A 17912-nucleotide genomic window follows, 5' to 3' on the forward strand; every position below is an offset into this window, starting at 1 on the left:
CGAGTCGGGCAGCATCGTCATCCTCATCATCACATTTATTGACGGCCCCTGGGAGGTGGGGCTGGGGACAGAACATACAAAGACAAGGACCTGCCCTCAAAAAGGTTCCATTCTAAGGAGACGGGGACAGAAAAATACAGAATGGTCTTTCCTGGGGATGGCCCACTCTCATCTGTGCAGGTCAGGAGCCCCTGGCCTACCTTGCCCCAGCGACCGGAGCATGAGTGGGGCACAGAGTAGCCCCAGGGCCATGGTGTCCCCGGCCCCGCAGCTGGGGTCTGACCACCTGGCTCCTAGGCTGTGGGCCCCAGAACTGGGGAAAGGTAGGAGCAGGACGCGATGGAAGGCGCTCCCGCGCCCGTTGTGCCAGCCCAGTGGAGTGGCAGGGTGCTTCGGCCCCCTGGGCAGGGTCCCCGGGGGCGAAGCAGGCACCTTTCCAGGCGCCCAGGCAGAAAGTCCTTTCACTGGGGCTGGCCCATTACCCGGGAGGCCCCAGCCGGGGAAGAAAAAAAGGCAGAGTTTGCTCAGCGCCAGAGACACCCTGCCCACCCCACCTCCGGCCCGCTCTCCGGGCAACTTCCAGGTGACCCTCCTCCCCAGCTCAGCCTCCAGGGCCGGGGACTGCCTGAGGCCAGGGGGAGGGGCCTGCCCCTCCCCCCACCCAGGCAGTGGGGGAGGAGGAGGAGCCACAGATCAAGTTTCTCTGGGCCCCCCACCGGGGGGCCGTACGCCGGATCCTACCGGTGGGGGGGCTCCGGCTGCGAGGGCCGAGGGCTCAGCAGAGGGGCCGGGCCCAGGGGGCACCCGGGGGAGCCCTTCAGGGGGGGCACGGGGCGGGAGTCCAAGGGGGGCAGGCTCCGGGGCACTGCCGGCGGCCCCCGGGCGGCCCCGGTGGGCGGGACGGCCGCGGCGGGGAAGGGTCTGGGGGGGTCCGCGGCAGCGGTGGGGGCTGGCTGGGCAGACCGCTCCCGGCGCCGCAGCAGCTCCTGCAGCTTCTCCGCCTGGGTCCGCCGCAGGTGGGCCAGGGCGCGGCCGCGCTGGAAGGCGGGCAGGAAGGCCTCCAGGCTCTGCTCCCCCAGCAGCAGCTGCTCCATCTGCTCCTGGGGTGGGAGGGCCGAGCCCGTGTGAGAAGCGCACCCCCGGAGACCGCCCTCCCTCCCTCCCTCCCCGAATCTCTCCCAGGGGCCACCACCCCGCAGCTGGGAGATGAGGCGCCCGAGTTGTGGCCTGGGCCTGCCTGGGGCTAGCTGAGGGACAGCGGACACGTGTCCTCTACTCTCACGCCTTGGTTTCCTCACTGTCACCAGACCTACTGGGCGGAAGACGAGGCAGAATCAGAGATGGGGCACACTTAAACTTAGGTGTCTCTCATCAAGTCCAGGGCCAAGGCCCCTCCTCCCCTACCTCCTTCAACTCAGCACTGCGCTCCCAACCCGGCAAGCTTGGAGAAGTCTGTCCCAGCTCCTCGGGGACCCAGTCTACACTGTCCCACACTGAGACAGTCACAGGTGGTGAGAATGAGCCTTGCCGTCCAATGCGGACAGCAGTGTAGCGGGGCTCTCCTGGGGCCAGGCACTCCAGGTGGGCTTCCTGGAGGAGGGGCTCTCAACCCTACCATGTAAGAATGAAGGGGGGGGGGTGATGATAGTTTGGGTCTCCCACCCTGTCCCCAGGCGCAGCGGCCCCTCCCCTCACCTCAGCTTCCTGCTCGGCTTCTTCCAGCTCTGCCTGCAGCCAGCCCAGTGCGCAGTGGGGGCTCCAGCGATGCATGCTCTCCTCTGAAGGCCACAGAGGGACCACAGTAAATAGCTCCTGCCTTCGGGACCCATGGCCTAGGACAGACAGGCCAGAGCCCCAGGGCCCGATCCTGACACTCACTGAGCCTGTGTGTGACTCTATGCCTCTCGCTGGAGCCTCAGTGTCCTTATCTGTGCACTGCCCATGGGATCAGTTTGTGAACCTCCCCCCCTCCCAGGGTTCTGTCCCCGTCCTAGTGCAAAAGAGGAAGCAGGGGCTGTGTCCCCTGGAGCACCCCAGGCCACCTTCCTTCCCCTACTCAGGGCCCCCAGTTCTACTCACTTACTGCTCACTTCCCCAACTCAGTCTTCCAGGAGGAGGACCCCTAAGCCTCGCCCAGGGAAGAGGTCTGCCCACGTCCTGCCCTTCAGAGCCTAGCGCCTCCCCAAGGCCAACCAGCCGGATGGCCAGCTGCCCCCCCCCGCCACAGCCAGTTCTCCCAGATGTCCCTCACCCAGTCGCTGCAGCTTGTCCGCACAGCTCTCGGCCACCTCTCGAAGCTCCTGGTACTTGATGGCGAGGGCAGCCCGGCCCATCTCCAGGCGGGGCCGCAATGCCAGGTTCTCCTTGGCTAGCGCGTGGTTGGAGGCCAGGCATGCCTCGCGCTCCAGCTGCAGGCCCTGGAACTGCCGGCACAGAAGAACCAAGAGGCCCGCTCAGGGAGTCTGCCCGCGTCCACCTCCTGCCACCCCGGGGGTAACAGGGCCCAAGGGCCAAGCCGAAGGCGCCCCAGCCTTCAGGATGGCGGACTAACAGGTGGAGGGACTGGGAGAGGCCTGGACGGAGCTTTGCCTTGAGGTCCCTCTCTGGGCCTCAGTTTCCTCTCACACAAAGTAAGCTAAAAACATCTACCTTGTGGGGTTGTTGTGAGACCAAGTGAGGAAAATGATGACCGCCTCCACAAATGTTAGTTAATTTTTAATTTTTCAATTAATATGTCTGCTCAGGTCCCTAAGGAGTCCCCCGCCCTCCTCTGTCCCATTTTCCATGCATGGGCAGCTTTCCTCTTATTCCAGGCCTTTGTCTGCTTCCTCCTCAGGTGTTTGTGCCGAAAACACTCCCCCCTGCTCTTACTCTCCAGAGGGATGCCTTGGCCCTGTCCCTGCATGATACCCCCCTCAAGCCACCCTCTCTTTCCTTCGCACCCCTCCTTCTGCCCTCCAGTGGAATCCCCACACCCCAAGGAATACACACCCCCTTTTCCTCCCTGATCCCCAGCACCTGCTCCCAGCTTTCCTTCTCTTGCAGAAAGCAGACCCCCTTTCTCTCCTGGCTCTGGAGGATGCTTTTTCCTTCTGTTTCTCGGAGGGCCAAGCCCCCCTCCCTGCCCCTGGAGAACGCACTACCCTCCATCTGTCCCCTATAGGATGCACATGCCCCTCCTGTCTGCCTCCCTCCAACATACACTTTCCCTTTCTGCCCCCCACAGACAAGCAGCCCGGGCCTATCTCCTGTGAAATATACAACTTTCTCTTATGGTGGCCTATGGAATACACGCCTCAGCTTCCAGTACCCCTCCCCAGCGGAAGACACAAAGCCCCCTCTTGCACCCCTAGAATGCGGACGCCCTCCCAGAGGTCCCCCCAGGTGTCAAACAGGCCCCTAGTTCTCCCTCTAGAAGGCGCCTCCCCTTTTTGGCCCTACTGAACGTGGGTGTGCGAGACAGGGCCCCCCACAACACAGCCGCCCCCTGTCCCCGGAACACACCTCCCCGGAGCATCCGCTGGAGGACACGCCTCGCGGCCATCCCGGGGGTGCACGGGCGCCTCCCTGGGTCTCCGGCGCCCCACCCGCCCCAGGCCGGCTCCGGGCGCCCCCTCCCCCGGGGGCGACTCCGCGGGGCCCACTCGGACGTGCCAGGTTCCCGCGGCCCCGCGGCCCGGCCCGCGCGGCCCTTTGGTCGGTCGGTAGGTCCGGCAGGCCGCGGCCCGTCCCCCGCGCCCCCCGCCCGCGCCCCCCGCGCTACCTTCCTGCTGAGCCGCACGATCCGGTCCAGCTTGGGCTCATCCTGAAGCAGGTCCCGGAGCTGCCCGGTGCTGAGGATCCCAAAGCGCCCCGGGCTGCCGGGCTCCGGCCCCGCCCGCGCCGCCCGGGCCCGGTACATGCCGCCCGCCCGCGCCCCCAGCTCGGCTGCTGGCTCGGCCCGCTCGGCCCGCTCCGCCCCGGCTCCGCTCCGCTCCGCTCCGGCTCCGGGATCCGGCTCTGGCTCCGGCCGGGCGCGCCGCTCAGCCGCCAGAGGGCGCCCCGCCCGTTCTTAAAGGGGCCGCGGCGCTGGGGCTGGGGGTGGGGCGGGAGGGGGCGGGAGGGGGCGGGCCGCACCCCTAGCTGCCGGGGCAGAGCCTCGCCTCCCGCACCCGCGATCTCCCGGCAAACCCATCCTCCTGCCGCCAGGCGGTTACCCGAGGCTTCTCTCCCCGCACCCTGGCTCCGGCCGGCATTCACCACGCCCCCCCAATCCCCCCTCCCCCTGGCGCGGACTCTCCCACCCCAGACGTTCACAGTTTGCAGGGCTATTTCACATTTCTCCCTTGGATCCTCACAACAATTTGCTGAGTTTGGCTGGGCGCCAGGAGCTTCTGCCCTGTTGCTAACTTGGGCAAGTCCTTTACCTCCCCAAGACTCAGTTTTCTCTTCTGTAAAATGGGGTGACGATACACCACGTGAAGATTAGAGCTAGTGAATGCTGAGTGTCTTATCTGTAGGAAGTGAATACCTAATGTGAGTGATGGTTATATTAGAGATGAGGAAACAGATGCACACAGATGATGTAATCTCCCCAAAGTCACATTACAGGTAAATGATAGACATTCTCCTTTCTTCCTGTCTGTGCAGTATAGTATGCACAGAGCACATGGTGCCTCTCTGTGCTGGGCACTGGGCTGAGCTCTGTGAGGGCCTGGTCTCTGCCCTCAGAGAGCTCACGGATTAAGGCAGAGTCACATTCTCAGCTTCCTTTAATAGCAGGTATCAACCACATGATGTCTTCTTTTGTGATTCCCATGTGATGCCAGAGGATGTCATGGACCTTATCTTCAGGAATAGGTTTGGCCAGTGCCATTGTCAAAAAACAGACAGAGCGTAAGTCACTTGTCTAAAACCAAACCGCAGGGGCGCCTGGGTGGCTCAGTTGGTTAAGCGTCCTCTTGATTTTGACTCAGGTCATGATCTCACGGTTCATGGGTTTGAGCCCCGCTTAGAGCTCTATGCTGATGGCACGGAGCCTGCTTGGGATTCTTGCTCTCTCCCTCTCTCTCTCTCTCTCCCTCCCTCTCTCTAAATAAATAAATGAACATTAAAAAAAATAAAACAGCAATGAACAAGCTTATTCCACCTCATCACTCTAAGAAAGCACAGAGGTGGGACCAGGACAATCAGAAAACCTCACAGTGGTGGGGGGCGGGGAGGAAGGAGAGGACACCAGAAGAGGTGATGTTTGAGCAGGGTTTTGAGGGATGAATAGGAGTTCTGAAGCTCCCTATCTTCATAGGGAAAATAATGAAACCAAAGGGAAGCCCAGAAGCCAAGGACTCTCCCAATCCAGCCAGAGCACATATCTCTACATGGTAGAGATATCTGAGAAGCGGAGAGAAAACTGATGGAGCTGGGCGGGACAGGCTTATTGACAGACCACGACGATAATATTTCTTCCACATTTTATTTTTTATTTTATTTTATTTTTTTCCACATTTTAATGATAACTGAATTTGGTTTTCCCCTTCAAGACTCGGCTGGAACACCACCACCTCCCGGAAGCCCTCTCTACCTCCCCAGCCTGGGACGTGTGCCCCTCTCTTCTGCGCTCCCACTGTCCCATCCCTGCTGTCCCTCCATCCTGGTCCTGGCCATGATCAGGAGCACCTCTACACCTGCCAGTTTCCTGGCTATGATCTCCCTGGTTCTGGCCTGCCTCCTCAGGACCCACCATTTCCATTAAGCTTCCGTGGTTCTCCTAGATACCCCCCTAGCTGGCCCTCCTTTGGGCCCTCCTACTCCGGGCTGCAGGACCTCTACACTCTGGGAGGCGCTGGTAAGATCTGATGGGAGACACCTACGCCGCTCCATTCCCCACCCTTTCTTGCCCACCCCCCTTTGTTCACCAGTCCCTCTGTTGAATGCCCCACAGCAGCGCCTCCTGCCTCCCGTAAACCCTCCCCACACTCCTCGGACCCTCATACCTACTCCTACCTCTCTCGGCAGGGGAGGGGGGGAGAGGGGAGGTAACTCTGCTGCCTGTCACCTGGAGAAGCTTCCGCCACTTTCTGCCTCACCTCTTTGGGTTTTCTCTGCATCTGCTCCGCAGGCAGCCCTTCCTTCCCTCCAAAGCCAACCCAGGTACCTTTGCTATGGGTCTCACCTTCACCTGCCTCCTCTCAGATGTCCTGATCCAATCGAGTAGTTATGTCTCTCTTTCTGTCTCTGTCTCCTACATCTTTAATCTCTGTCTTTAGACTGGCACCTTACTTTCACTACCACCCCCAATATTTTGTTCTCTCTCTCTCTCTTTTTTTTAAACATTTATTTATTTATTTATTTATTTAAGAGAGAGAGAGAGAGAGAGAGACAGAGTGCAAGCAGAGGAAAGACAGAGAGAGAGGGAGGCACAAAATCCAAAGCAGGCTCCAGGCTCTGAGCTGTCAGTACAAAGCCCGATGCAGGGCTCGAACTCATGGATCGTGACCCGAGCCGAAGTCAGACGCTCAACCGACCCTGCCACCCAGGCGCCCCATCGCCCCCAATATTTTGAAGTAACTTATGATAGACTGAATACTTGTGTCCCCCCGCCCCGCCCTAAAATTCATATGTCAAAGCCCTAACCCCCAGTGTGATGGTATTTGGAGGGGGGCCTCTGGGGATGATTAGGTTTAGACTAGGACATGAGATTGGGGTCCCCATGATGGAATTAGTGTCCTTACAAGAAGGGGAGGAGAGACTAGAGTTCTTTCTCTGTAAGCCCGATCTGTGGTACTTACTTTGATCTTGGACTTCCCAGACTCCAGAATTACGAGAAATAAAAGTCTATTGTTGAAGCCACTTGGTCTGTGACACTTTATTTTGGCACCCCAAGCAGACTAAGATGTCCCCTCCACACTTCATTCCCTGCGTCCATTTCCTCGCCCTCCTAATTCCTCGACTCAGTCTGACCTCACCCCCTTCTCACCGCTTGGAAGTCACTGGTCTGAGCCAGGACTGTTCTTTTTCACATTCACCACCATTGACCACAATCTCTTTCTTGACCACATTGCAGTCAGACCCCAGACATTCCATAGCCATTGGGCGACAAAAATTAAAACGTCAGATAACGTCAAGCGTTGGTGAGGATGGGAAGCAACAGGAATGCTCGTGTCCTGCCAGCGGGAGAGAGAATTATTGGCTCCAAGAGCATTCTGGCAAGCTCGTCATTCAAAGATCCCCTTATCACGTCCCTGCCATGTTGGACAGTGTAGTGCCCCCCAAAGATGTCCACAGCCTAAACCCTAGAAACTTAATGTTACCTCACAAGGCAAAAGGGACTTTGCAGATGTGATTAAATTAAGGATCTTGAGACGGGGGGGTGGGCCAATGTAATCACAAAGGTCCTTATAGAGGGGAGGCGGGGGTGGGGGGTGAGAATTAGAGGAGCTGGTAACAGAAACAGAGGGCCAGAGTCAGAGAGGAATCTGAAGACACTGCGTCACTGGTTTTAAAGACGAAGGAAGAAGCCACGAGATACAGAATGGAAGCCTCTAGAAGCTGGAAAAGGAAAGGAAACGCATCTTCCTCTCCAGACTCTGGAGGGAGCATGACCCCCCATGACACCTTGACTTCAGCCCAGTGAAACCCATTTTGGACTCGTGAGTCCAGAACCATAAGATAATATCGTGTTGTTTCGAGGCACTAATTAGGTAATTTGTTGTAGCTGCGAAAGGAAACTAAAGCAAACTCCTAGGAATTTGGGGAACGGGAATGTTCACAGTGGCCCTAACTTGTAAGAACGGAAAACTGGAAACAACCCAGACGTCCAACCCCAGAAGAACAGCAAAGGAACTGGTGAGCCTTTGTACAGGCACCCCTTTGCCCTAGACACCAAATACAGGAGCAAATCATAGTGCACGCGACCCTTTGGGTGAATCCCACAAACAGCACTAATTGAGAAAAGGCAACCTGGGAAGAGTTCATCAAGTGTAATGCTGTTTACACAAAGTTTAGAAACAGGCAAAAGTATGGGGCGCCTGGGTGGCTCAGTCGGTTAAGCGTCCGACTTCGGCTCACGTCATGATCTCACCGTTCGTGGGCTCGAGCCCCGTGTCGGGCTCTGTGCCGACAGCTCGGAGCCTGGAGCCTGCTTTGGATTCTGTGTGTGTGTGTGTGTGTGTGTGTGTGTCTGCCCCTCCCCCACTCACTCTCTGTCTCTCAACAATGAACAAACATTTTAAAAAATTTAAAGAAAAGAAACAAACAGAATTAAACTTCATAATGCTTGGAGATATGTACAAAGGAAAAGCATGGGAACAATAAATACCAAATTCTGGAGCATGGCTGTCTGGCAGAAAAAGGTTGCAGTCAGGGAGGGACCAAGGGAAGTTCAATGGCATTGATAGATAGTTCGATTTCTTTCTTTCTTTCTTTCTTTCTTTCTTTCTTTCTTTCTTTCTTTCTTTCTTTCTTAATTGAAAGAGAGAGAGAGAACAAGGAGGGGAGGAGCAGAGAGAGTGGAGCAGAGGACCTGAAGTGGGCTCTGTGCTGACAGCAGAGAGCCTGATGCGGGGCTCGAACCCACAAACCGTGAGATCATGACCTGAGCGGAAGTTGGACGCTTAACCGACTGAGCCACCCAGGCACCCTGATCGTTTGATTTCTTAAGCTGGTCGTGGTACACAGGTATGCACAGTATTATTCTTTATGTTTTTAGTAAGTCTGAAAACTTTGATATAAAAATAATTTTTAAGGTCTATTTTTAGACTTTACCTTTGGAGTCAGACAGACCTGGATCCCTTTCTGAGTTCTGCTACTTCCTGTGTGACCAAGAGTAAATTCCTTAATTCCTTGAGCCTCAATTATAGTAAAATGGGTAGTTGAAGGGTGTGACTTGATGTAAGTGTCTCGCATGAAGCCTGACATCCGGTCAGTGCTTCAAAAACAGCAGCCGCGATGTGTTTCTCTTTCTGGAAATGCTCCCTTGGTTTTAATTTATGGAGCACCTACTATCTGCCCGGGACGTCCAGGGGCTGACCCTACAAAGGGGACCCTTCATCTTCTCCCTGGTTCAATTTTTAAATTCATTATTCTCCAGGCGCGCCTGGGGGGCTCTGTTGGTTAAGCGTCCAACTTCGGCTCAGGTCACAGTCTCATGGTTCATGAGTTCGAGCCCCGTATCAGGCTCTCTGCTGTCAGGACAGAGCCTGCTTTAGATCCTCTGTCCCCCTCTCTACTTTCTCTTAAAGTAGAAAAGTAGTAAAGAAAGCTCTCTCTTTCTCTTAAAGATAAGTAAACATTAAAAAAAATAAATTCATTATTCTCCAAAAATCCAATCGCTACCCCTTAAAAAAAAAACAGCTCTATTGAGATATAATTCATATGCAATATAATTCAACAATTTAAATTCTACAATTCAGTGCTTTGGGGTACATTCAGGGTTGTACAACCTTCGGTACAATTTTAGAACATTTCCAACACCGCAAAAAGAAACTTTGTACCCATTAGCAGTCACTCCCTATTCCTGCCCCAATCCTGGCCTCACCACCATCCCCAGCATGAGGCAATCACTAATCTACTTATTCTATAGATTTGCCAATTCCGGACATTTCATACTAATGGAATCCTATAAGATGTGGTGTTTTGTGTCTGACTTCTTTCATTTCACATAATGTTTTCTTTTTTTCTTTTTAATGTTTTCTTTTTTTATTTTTGAGACAGAGAGCACAAGCGGGGGAAGGGCAGAGACGGAGAGAAGGACAGAGGATCCTAAGCGGGCTCTGTGCTGACAACAGCGAGCCCGATGCGGGGCTCGAACCCATGAACCATGAGATCATGAGGTCATGAGCTGAGCTGAAGTCCTACGCTCAACCGAATGAGCCATCCAGGGCACCCCCCATTTTAATCATTTTTAGGTACACACTTTGTGACACTAAAACACATTCACACGCTCAGGGACCATCACAACCATCCATCTCCAGAGTGTGTTGATCTTCCCAAACTGAAACTGTATATCCATTGAATACTATTTCCCCCTTAGGTCGGATCCTGATACCTACCCTACTGTTCTACTTTCTGTCTCCATGAATCTGACTACTCTTGGAACCTCGTACAAGTGGAATCAGACAGTATTTGTCCTTTCGTGACTAGTTGATTTCACCGAGCGGAATCTCTCCAAGATGCATCCATGTTGTAGCACGTGACAGGATTTTCATCCTTTTTAAGGCTGAATAATATTCCACTGTACATGTGGTGTGCAACTTGTTTCTCCATTCATCAGTCGATGAACATTGGGGTCGTTTTCACTTTTGGGCTCTTAGGAACAATGCTGCTATGAACATTCGCACAAGTGTTTTTGTGACCTGGGTTTTTTTTCCTCTGGGTTATGTACCAATGAGTGGGTACATGATAACTTCAGGTCTAACCTTTCTGAGGGAAGGCCAGACCATTTCCCAAAGCAGCTGCACCTCCCTACACTTGCACTAACGATGTAGGCAGGGTCTGATGTCTTCACCGATACTGTTATTATCCATCTTTCTTGTCACAACTCTTCTGGGGCGTCTGGGTGGCTCAGTGGGTTCAGCCTCCAACTCTTGGTCTCAACTCAGGTCTTGATCTCAGAGTCCTGAGTTCAGGCCCCGTGTGGGGCTCCGCGCTGGGCATGAAGCCTACTTATAAATAAATAAACAAACAAACAAATAAATAAATATCCTAGTGGATGTAAAGTGGAATCTCACGATTTTGATTTGCATTTCTCTGATGGCTAATAACGTTGAGCATCTTTTCATGTACTGTTGGTCATTTTTTTAAAAAGTTTATTTCTTGGGGCGCCTGGGTGGCTCAGTCGGTTAAGCGTCTGACTTCGGCTCAGATGGTGATCTCATGTTCATGGGTTTGAGCCCTGAGTCCAGCTCTGTGCTGACACCTCAAAGCCTAGAGCCTGCTTTGGATTTGTGTCTCCCTCTCTCTCTCTGCCCCTCTTTCTCTCGCTCTCTCTCAAAAATAAACATTAAAAAAATTTTTAATAAAATAAAATTAAAAAGCTTATTTCTTTATTTAAGTAATTTCTACCCCCAACATGGGACTTAAACTCACAACCCTGAGTTCAAGGGTCACTGTGCTCTTCTGACTAAACCAGCCAGGTGCCCCACTATTGGTCACTTTTATGTCTTCATTAGAGAAATGTCTCTTCAGATCCTTTGCTAATTTTTTACTTGGGTATTTGCCCTTTTATTTTGCAGTTGTAAGAGTTCTTTATATAGTCTGGAAAGTAGTCTTTCATCAGATATACAGTTTGTACTTTTCTCTCATTCTGTAGGTTGTCTTTTCACACTCTTGATGGTGTCCTTTGAAGCACAAAAGTTTTTATTTTTTTTTTTAATTTTTATTTCATTGTATTATTTTTGAGGAAGGCAGGGGCATTTATTTCTTCCTGCGTCCCCCATGGGAAGCCTTCACCCAGGGGTCCACCTGCCCAACACCACTGGGCGCTTATTTCCTGCCAACAGGCACGAGAGTTTTTATTTTGATGAAGTCCGATTTATCTATTTTTTTCTTCTGCTACTTGAGCTTTGACATCATATTGACGAAACCATTTCCCAACTGAAGATCATGAAGACTGGGGCTCCTAGGGCTCCTGGGTGGCTCAGTCAGTTAGGTGCCCAACTTCGGCTCAGGTCATGATCTCGAGGTTTGGGAGTTTGAGCCCCGAGTCAGGCTCTGTGCTGACAGCTCGGAGCCTGGAGCCTGCTTCGGATTCTGTGTCTGCCTCTCTCTCTGCCCCTCCCCTGCTCACATTCTGTCTCTCTCTCAAAAATAAATAAACATGAAAAAAATAACTTTACTGAGGTGTAACTTCTGCAAAATAAGCTGCTTAAAGTTTATTTATCTGAGAGAGGGAGAGAGAGAGAGAGAGAGAAAGAGAGAGAGAGAGAGAATCCCAAGCAGGCTCCACACTGTCAGAGAGGAGCCCAATGCAGGGCTTGAACTCCAGAAATGCAAGATCATGACCTGAGCCAAAGTTGGACGCTTAACCAACCCAGCCACCCAGGCACCCCAAGCTACACGTATTTTAAAGTATACAATTTGATGAGTTTTGGCTTGTGAAACTACCCTCAAAATCAAAGCAATGGGGGGCGCCTGGGTGGCTCAGTCGACTGAGCGTCCAACTCTTGACTTCAGCTCAGGTCATGATCCCATGGCCGTGGGATTGAGCCTTGAGTCAGGCTCTGTGCTGAACATGGACCCTGCTTGAGATTCTCTTTCTCTTTCTCTCTACCCCTCTCCTCCGTTTGTGGTCTCTCTCTCTCAAAAATAAACTTAAAAAAAATCACGGCAATGAACACATCCAACCCCCCTAAAAGATCATTTATGCTCTTCTGTGATTTCTCCCTCCAGCCTCTCCCCTACCCCTCAGCCAGATAACCCCTGATCTGGTTACTGACCAGATCCCTGACACTACTGATTAGTCTCCATTTTCCAGAATTTTATATAAATGGAATCGTACGGTATATGCTATTTTTTTTTTTTTTTTGGTGTGTGGCTTCTTTCACTCATAATAGCTATTTTGATATTCATCCACTCTGTTGCATTTATCTGTTGCAGTTTGTTCCTTCTTATTGCAGGATGGTATTTCACCATGTGGATATATCATAATTTGTTTATCCGTCTGTTGATGGACATGTGGGCTGTTTCCAGTGTGAGACTTTTACAAGCAAAGCTGCTATGAACATTTGTGTACAAGTCTGTGTATGGACCTATTCCTTTATTTCTCTTATCTAAATACCTAGGAGTGATGTGGCCAGGTCAGATAGGAGGCACCCATTTAACATTTTAAGAAAACCCCAGTCTTGCAAACTGTTTCATCATCCCCACCAGCAGTGTGTGAGGCTTACTTGATCCACATCCTTACCCACGCTTTATAAGCTCATGCCTTTTCCACTTTACCCATTCTAACAAGTGGTAGTCCCTTCGCTTTGCTAAAAAATACTTTTTGTATACACACGTGCATCTAGACAATATACTATTTGTAGGTGTTTTGAACATGAAGGCTCTGGGGCGCCTGGGTGGCTCGGTTGGCTGAGTGTCCAACTTCGGCTCAGGTCATGATCTTGCGGTCTGTGAGTTCGAGCCCTGCGTCAGGCTCTGTGCTGACAGCTCAGAGCCTGGAGCCTGCTTTGGATTCTGTGTCTCCCTCTCTCTCTGCCCCTCCCCTGCTCACGCTCTGTCTCTCCCTCTGTCTCAAAAGTTAAACGTTAAAAAATTTTTAAATAAATAGTTGAACATTAAAAGAAAGAAGAGAAAGAAAGCGAAGGCTCTGACTTCAGCCATCTCTTCTTAGGGCTGCACAGGACGCCCTCCTGCATTTTGATGATGCTCCCACCGGCTCAGGATAAGGACCACAGGAGGCAGCAATACAGGCTGAAGAAACAGGCAGTGTCCTCAGAGATCCCCATCTGCCTCGTGGGAGGCGCAGACATGACCTGCCATCCTGACGACAACAGCCTAGTGGACGTCACCCCCTGGCGACCTTTCAAAGCAGTATCTTCCCATTCTGCCCGGTCAGTCTCCACTGCACCCCCTTATTTGGTTTAGGGGGTCGGCATCCTGCCGGCCAGCGAGGCTCAAACCAGGAAATCGTCCAGCTGTTCCCAGATCTTCTTGGTGCAATTCTGACGACACTTACAAACATGCTCTTTTGTTTCAGGTCCTGCTCGGGGGCTGGATCCAAGCCGTCTGGAGAAGCACACACAGAAATCACGGTGACAACCTGTCCCTTCAGTCTGGTGAGTCCGCCATCCACCTCCCCTGGTCGGTCACATGTTCGGGCCCAGCTCAGGCAGGCCTGCCACCCCTGGGCTAAGGCACCCACCCCCACGAAGCCTCCAGTCTCCTCCCCCTCCCAGTGCTTCCCTCTAGCTGCAGCCCCAGTAAAGCCCCCCCACCTTCTGCCTTTGCTCACCATCCTTCCATGGCTCCCTGCTCTCTCTCAGCTGGTCTTCATTTCTTTGTGTGACATCTGTGTTCCTCCATGATTCTCTCCCTCTTTCTTTTCCCCAATCTCGTATTCGACCCAGAGACCCTTTTCCAGTCGAGCCAGATGCCTGACAATTCCCCAACCTTATGCTGCATTTCCACATCTCTCCTGCTTTTGGACAAGGTGTCCCTCCACCGTGGATGCCTTTCCCCCCCACCACACGCCTTCTCCTAAAGCTGTAGAAGAACTGACCCGTCCTTCTTGACCTAGAACACACCCCCTCCTCCAAAGGCGGAATCAGCCTTTCCTTCCCAGCATTCCTTCCTCATGCCAACTTGACCTGTTATTAAAGACCCATCTATTCCCCACCTGTTAGCCTTAGGGGTCCCCTGAGAGCAGGAACAACATTTATGTCCTCTTTCCAGCAAAGGATCTATTTATTACACAGCAGGTGCAGAGTCGGGGCACCTGGGCTCAGACTCCAGTTCTGCCACCTACCACCGATCTGAACCTCCCTGCACCTCTGTTCCCTCATCTGTAAAACCGGGAGAAGACACCCACCCCTTCTGGCCATTGAAGGGATTCAATGAGTTAACCCACATAAAGGGCTTAAGAGGTGTAGGCGGGACCCTGGTAAGTAGTCAATGCTGGGCGAACATTAGCCAGAAATGGTAATGATTTGTTGAGTTGAAATGAAACCCTGCCCTCGTTCTAGAGAATTTTCATATGAAGAGGGAGATACTTTCTGTTGATCTTCAGGAGACTTTCTTAAATAAGGAGGCCCCCCCGCCCATGCCTCCCCAGCTTCCATTAAAGGAGAGTAGCCCCTCAACAGAAGCTGTCGAAATCATCTCCTTTCTTTCTTAGCTTCAAACTAACCATGAACATCTTCCTCCTTCAGGAAGCCCTCCAGGATTGGATTCCTTCAAGGAACTTCTTTCTTCTACCTTTCTCTGATGTGAAGGCCCAAGACCATCGCCATCCCCTTGCCCTGCTTCCTATCTTACACAGGAGGAAACAGGCACAGGAAGGAGAGAGAGGTCAGGAGGGGATAGGCGTTCTGGAAGGGCCAAGGGCTCCGTGAGGGTGGAGGGGTGTGTGTGTGTGTGTGTGTGTGTGTGTGTGTGAGAGAGAGAGAGAGAGAGAGAGAGAGAGAGAGAGAGAGAGTAGGGGGCAGGCTGCTCAGGGAGGAGAAGAGAGCCCAGGGAAGGGGTGGGGGGGGGCTCGGTGAGGTCCAGGTGAGGAAGTGGGTGAGTGGGCTTAGAAGCCCAGCGGACTCAGGATAAGACCGGTAGAACCAGGGGCGGGAATGAAGGGGTTTCGGTGAGCCAGATGGGAGCTCAACAGAGACAGGGAATTCAGGAGCCAGGATGAGGTTCCCAGAGGGGCTGGGGCTCAGGGAGGTGACTGCAGCGTCCCAGGCTCTGCCTCTGTCCACCTGGGCCATGGTCCCATACCTGTGGCTCCTCCTTCTCAAACCCAGCCAGCGGTTTGGGAGCCTGGCACCAAGCCCTCCGGGAGAGGGGGGTTAAAGGTGAGCGGGCACGAGTAGGTCCCAGACGGGGATTGGCAGGCGCCTGGGCCCGTGGCCCAGGCCCATGGCTGTGCCACAGGCCGCCAGACGGGCGAGCGGCTGCCACCCACGTGCTAAGGAGAGAAGGAGGCACCGGAACAAGGGGCAAAGGACACCCCGAACGGGCGGGGGCCGAGCAGTGCCCGCGTCCACACCCGCTGCTAAAAGCCGGGCCCAGGCCGCGGCGCACAGAGCCCTCTGCCGCCGGCGCGGAGAAGACGCGGCGGCTGCTGTCGGCGGTGGCCCAGGAGCATCCTGCGTGCGCCCCTAAGGCTCCCGCTCCCCAGACGCCGCCCGAGGAGGAGACCCTGTGGGCGTGGCCCACCCTACCCGCAGATCGCTCGGAATCCAGGCGAGGGGTGTGGAGGAGATCAGGTGGGTGCAGGTGCATAGCCCAAGGGGAGTCAGATCCTCCCCTAGGCTGGACCTCAGTCCCCGCACCTGTTCAATGGGGGAGGGCCACCGGTTCAGCTCTGCCGGGCTGGTGGGGTCAATACTCTTGTGTACTTGCCCTGGCTCAGCTGCCAGGAGAAGGAGGCAAGCTCAGACCCCAGAGAGGGCTTAGGATCAAGAATCTGAGAATTCATCCTGCCTGTTCTTCCAGGAGCGGAGGGTGAAGTGCACACGGGTTCCCACCGCCTCCTGGGCTCCCACCAGCTGGGGAAGGATTGAACGGTGCTCTGGGGACTCTCCATAGAGGTGACTGTGGGGCCGGGGAGGCAGGAGGGAGGGCCTTCTCTGTTACACCCTCTGCCCAAGACAGGTGTGGGTGCCAGGAGAGAAGCCAGGGTTCCAGGTGGGCCCTAGGATCACAGCAGCAAGGACTCAGAGCTCCCCCTGGCTGGGCAGGGAGAAGCCAGATGTTACCGTGGGGCAGGGAAGCCACGTGGATTCATGGCCACCAGACTTCTAGCCAACAGGTAGGGGCTAGGGAAATGGCAAAGGGCACTCCTTCTGGTCTGGCCCAGGAAGGCCAGGGCTCCCTTCGGCCTCCCAGCCACCCTACCCCCACCTCCGTGTCTGCTGAGGTCACCCTGGTGGGCAAAGAAGCCAGGGTCAGGCCTGGGTTGGGTTTAGGAGCTCTGAGTTCTTGTCTGTGTCTGGCTGTGTGACGTTGGGTCCATTACTTCCTTTCTCTGGGCCTGGCTCTCCCTCTGTGACATGGGGAGGCTTGTTGCTGGGACGCTGGAGGGGAGATAGGGACAGGATTAAATGGGACGCCAGGATGCTTTGGAGGACAGGGAGCCCCACTCCAAGCAAGGTCCTTGTGGTCCTTCACAAGGAGGATGATGTCCCAGGGTCAGCTGGATCAGGTGTTGGGTGGGGCCAGGGACCTGGCCCAGGCCTCCATCTTGTCCAGGTGAGTTTCCTTCTGTTCTCTGCATGTGGCCTGCCCATCTCCTGCCCAGACCGGCAGATCCAGGGGGAGGACAACTGGGGCCTGGGGATCTCAGGCCTGGGAACATGGGCAGGGAGGCTCAGCTCCTTAGCTCCAGGGCAGGGCTAGCTCCTGGAGGAGGGGGAAGATTCCCACTGAGGAGCTCTGTGCTGTGGCAACCAGGATCCTCCCTCTCTTGAGAGGGCCATCCTTCTGGTTGCCCCCAGGAAGGACACGATCTACCCCAGGCCAGGGCTCAGTTTGGAATTGCGCTCAGGGCTCAGGGTGGGATCAGGACTCAACCTGGGCCCAGGTGAGGGGGCCAGGGTCAGGGGCGCACCTGGGTTCTTGGAATGTTGTCAACGAAATCGTCCGGCCTGTGTGTGAGTAGCACTGGTGGAGGTGATGTTTGTAAACTGACGTAGAGGGCGCAATGGGCTTTGAGGAACTGCAGGGTGGGACGGAGGGAGAGGGGCTGTGCTCTTGAGGCTCCTGGGGACTACACCTGCCCCAGAGCCCACTTCTTCCCTTTGGGCAGAAGCCGTACCTGAAGCCTGCCCTTGACTCTGCTGCCGGCTCTGTGAGGGGCAAGGGCAGGTGGAGACTGGGCTGAGAGAGGCCTTCATCAGCACAATTCTCACTCCCTGTTCAGGGCTGACAAAGGTGTTTGGGCTCAGATGTGAGGCAGGGGAGGAAGGAAAGGGGGGCTCCCTCAGGCCCAGGGTCGCTTGGAAGGGGGAAGGAGGGACTGAAATTTGCTGGACACCTACTACGTGCCAGGCACTGTGCAGGGATTTTCTGTCACTGTTTCCTTCTTCCCGATAACCTGAGAGGGAAAGGATATCGTGCCCACTTTATAGATGAGGAAACAGAGAAGTCAAAGCACCGGCTCAAGGTCACACAGCCTGGAAATGACGGGGCTGGGCTTTAAAACAAGCCACCCTGATTCCAAAGCCCTGATTTCTGCTCCCACTGTTACCTCTGCCTCGTCCCCTGTCACCTTCTGGGCCTCACCC

At 54.3% G+C, this 17912-nt stretch overlaps 1 protein-coding gene across 1 annotated transcript; it reads right to left on the reverse strand.

The window, feature by feature from the left end:
* Nucleotides 1-27: 27 nt before the first annotated feature.
* VPS37D (VPS37D subunit of ESCRT-I) lies at nt 28-3901 on the reverse strand. Its single transcript, XM_030301024.1, has 4 exons — nt 3764-3901; nt 2252-2423; nt 1696-1778; nt 28-1100 (listed from the first exon to the last, which is right to left on the reverse strand). Exons 1-4 carry the CDS (start codon nt 3899-3901, stop codon nt 738-740), a joined length of 756 nt encoding a protein of 251 aa, XP_030156884.1. The 3' UTR covers nt 28-737.
* Between the last annotated feature and the right edge of the window lie 14011 nt (nt 3902-17912).

This window comes from Lynx canadensis, chromosome E3, assembly GCF_007474595.2.
Source record: "Lynx canadensis isolate LIC74 chromosome E3, mLynCan4.pri.v2, whole genome shotgun sequence".
NCBI classification, from domain to species: Eukaryota; Metazoa; Chordata; class Mammalia; order Carnivora; family Felidae; genus Lynx; species Lynx canadensis.